This window comes from Pseudomyrmex gracilis, unplaced genomic scaffold, assembly GCF_002006095.1.
Source record: "Pseudomyrmex gracilis isolate BER0280 unplaced genomic scaffold, ASM200609v1 scaffold_577, whole genome shotgun sequence".
Classification (NCBI taxonomy): Eukaryota; Metazoa; Arthropoda; class Insecta; order Hymenoptera; family Formicidae; genus Pseudomyrmex; species Pseudomyrmex gracilis.
Window position 1 is genome coordinate 62,855 of NW_018021161.1, and position 3,355 is coordinate 66,209.

General features: G+C 32.2%; 1 protein-coding gene across 1 annotated transcript; it reads left to right on the forward strand.

Annotated features, from left to right (window-relative positions):
* Positions 1-1,248: 1,248 nt before the first annotated feature.
* Positions 1,249-2,033, forward strand: LOC109861102 (52 kDa repressor of the inhibitor of the protein kinase). The gene is made up of 4 exons (XM_020440619.1): positions 1,249-1,273; positions 1,372-1,489; positions 1,579-1,817; positions 1,879-2,033. Exons 1-4 carry the CDS (start codon positions 1,249-1,251, stop codon positions 2,031-2,033), a joined length of 537 nt encoding a protein of 178 aa, XP_020296208.1.
* The last annotated feature ends 1,322 nt before the right edge of the window (positions 2,034-3,355 follow it).

Sequence of the window (3,355 nt, forward strand, 5' to 3'; positions counted from 1 at the left end):
TTTTTATATATTATTTTATATATTTTATATGTTCAAATTATTATTTTATTATGTTATTTTCAGATTTAGTAATAGTCTGCGTTCCGATATTCACCGCTATCTACTAGATAGTACTACAAATCTATACTTCACATTTAATGTGCTATAGATGTTCAGTACCGGCAGTGAAGATCGGAACGCAGACCGTGTAACTATGAGAAAGAGAGAGAGAGAGAGAGAGAGAGAGAGAGAGAGAGAAAAAGAGAGAAAGAACATACAAGCCACGCGCGAGAAACAGGCTAGCAACGAGATACGCTTCTCGCGGCTGGCGGTTTAGCAATAGCTATAGTTATAAGGGAAGACAGAGAGCGGTTATATGATTCTCTGTAAACGCGTAAATTTTACCTTTCAGTTTGGATAAAAAATAATTATTATTAACTAACGAATAGCGGTGAATTATGTTTTTTCATACCAGTTTAAGTCACCATTCGTAATATGAATACGTGACTATGCAATATAAAAAACTTATCTATGTTTTTTATGTCAATATACCACGGAGATTACAGTCCACGGAGATTACGTTTTTTGAGAATTACCTATATATATCCGTCTCCGTCTACTGCTCGAAGTTGGCCGAAGCGCCGAGCGCACACGGACACGGCTGTTCGCCTGTGTGCGTATCCCCTCCACTTGCTGCTGCATGCTGCAAAAATCTTAAAACTGGCATCTCTAGTTCTCAGTTCATTCGGTCACGGTTCGGTGTGGTAGTGGCTAAAGAGCCGTTAATACCCATACGCCATTCAGCAAGTAAATAAAGCGCGTCACATTCTTGCAAGTTAAACCCTTTGTACAGACGGCGTCATTAATTCGAAGAATAGGCGCGGGGATCAGAAGGCAAGCGGAGCGGTTGCTCGTAGCGCCAACGGGCTAAATACTACGTCGTAGTTGTGGACACCCGATTGCTACTAGTTAGTTAGTACGGCGCCCGTTGGCGCTACGAGCAACCGCTTGCCCTCCGATCCCTGCGCCTATTCTTCGAATTAATGACGCCGTCTGTACATATGTAAGACAGAAGACTCAGATGCGAATCGCAGATCACAGATCTCACGAAAGTGGTCAATTACGTTGATCAATTGGCTGATTGATCAACGTGATTGGTCACTTTAATAAGACCTGTGACACAGTCTAACCATACCCAGTTGCGACAGTAAGCCGTTCGACTTGAAACAAACTTTTAGTGCGCATGTGCGAGTTGATACATCTAGCAACATGGCTGCGTTCAGAATATCAGTAGGTAACATCAGTTAACCGCTTCACGATATATTCTTTTGTGAATGACTTTTTTTCTTTAATTAGTGATAATAAAATGTTTTTGTCATTTTGTCTTGACAGAAAGAAATGTGATAAAAATGAAGAGAGGTGGTTACAGCTGTAGTATGAAAGGTTGTCCAAATATTTCTGGACGTGAATCTAGTTCCAGTTTTTTTCGTTTCTCAAGGGATCCAGAAAGGTAAAAATGATTTTTATTATCGAGTTTATTGCTTACTACTGAATTATATATCAAGTTTCCATTAATATTTTACACAAAACGTCTTTCAGAGCAAAATTGTGGTTGGAAAAATGTAATCGCGAAATTAACACATCAGTAGAAAATTTATATAAAAATTACAAAGTTTGTGATGATCATTTTAAATCGTTGATGTTTTTAAACAATTTAAAAAACCGACTTCAACCACAAGCAATCCCCGAACATATGAAACATGATAATGAATCTTTAGAATTATCAAGTAGATACAACGCATTCNATTTGAATGATAAGTCTGAAGAAAATATATCAGGTAGGCATTTTGAACTTGTTGAAAATATAATAAAAATTTAATGAATATAATAATATTTCAGCTGAGTGTGACAACATCAAATTTACTTATGAACAATCATCATTACAAACTAGATTTTCGAACGAAGTTGAACATCAATCAGGTAATAATTGTAATTCAATTAGTGAACTATGTACTATATATAATTCTTTTGTTTCATATTTGATTTACAATTAGTATTTTATGTGAACGTGAAGTATTATTATATCTAATTATATTTTTTTCTTAGTTATAATGTATTGCGACTTACATTTAATAAATCATATTTTTTGTTTTAGATAATAATTATACATTTATTTTGCACAGAAAATCACAGATAAAACAACAATATTGTTAAGAAATAACAAAAAAAAAAATACTAAATATATAGTAGTAATTACATTTTGCACAAAAATCACATGACAAAAAAATCATAACAGCTAATATTAAGTATATCGCTTGTTTATACCTGCAAAAAAATAAAAATATATTTACTTATATATGTATATGATTGTACTATTTCTTTCTTTCTCTGATGTATTTGTATTTTTTAATCTCTACAAACAAGAAATAAAATTAATAAAGATGTGTGTGCTATTATGTGAACAAAATTATTTGAACAAGACTTTCTGTTAAAATTGTTTAGATAATAAGATATCAATTATTTTTTTGCGTTTATCATCTCTGTTTTCTTCTGGCAATTGCAAAAGTCGTGATACGATAAACTTAGCTAGATGCTCATCTGCAGATTGATAATTTTTTTTATCTTCTTTTTTTTTAACTAAATATTCTTTAAGAATATTTGTGGCACTTATAAATGAAGTTTCAAGTATATCGGGATTATTTTTTTTTTTCGTTGGGAGCTGCTAAAAAAGCATTTTGTTAGAACATTAAGCGAGGATACATTTGCAGTTGTGGACAGTTTCGCTCTAGTAACTTCTTCACCTGAAGACGAATTAAGTTTATTTAGAGACAAATTGTTTTAGATGTAATCAGAAGCTTCCAAAGACTGATCTGATGAAATGGTAACATTATGAGAATTATCTAACGTTTCATATGTTGCTGTAAATGAAGTAGATAAAGCGTTGTTTTCAGAAATATCAGACACACTTGCAGATTTGGAAGACATAGATGTCTGAGGAACTCTTATAGATGTTTTGTATGTGTTTAGTACTAAAACTTCAGAATTTTCCAAGTTTCTTGATGATTCATGTACGCTATTTTCTAAGTGATTCTCAGAAAAACCTACACTATATATTATTTTATGCAAAATTTCTTTTGGTACAATTAAGTAAAAGATTCTTTTTTTCTCAAAGAAAAATTTTTGCTTTTACTAAAGACATTTATCAGTTTTAATCAATATTAATGAATCATTAATTAAATTATTTTATCTCGCAAACGTGCTATGCTTTTCTTTAATAATTGCCGTTAATTTTTTCTTTCTATTAAGTATTATGTTTTGATTATACTTACTTTTTTCCGATCACACTCTCTAATCGATTATTTTGTAGAACTATGCT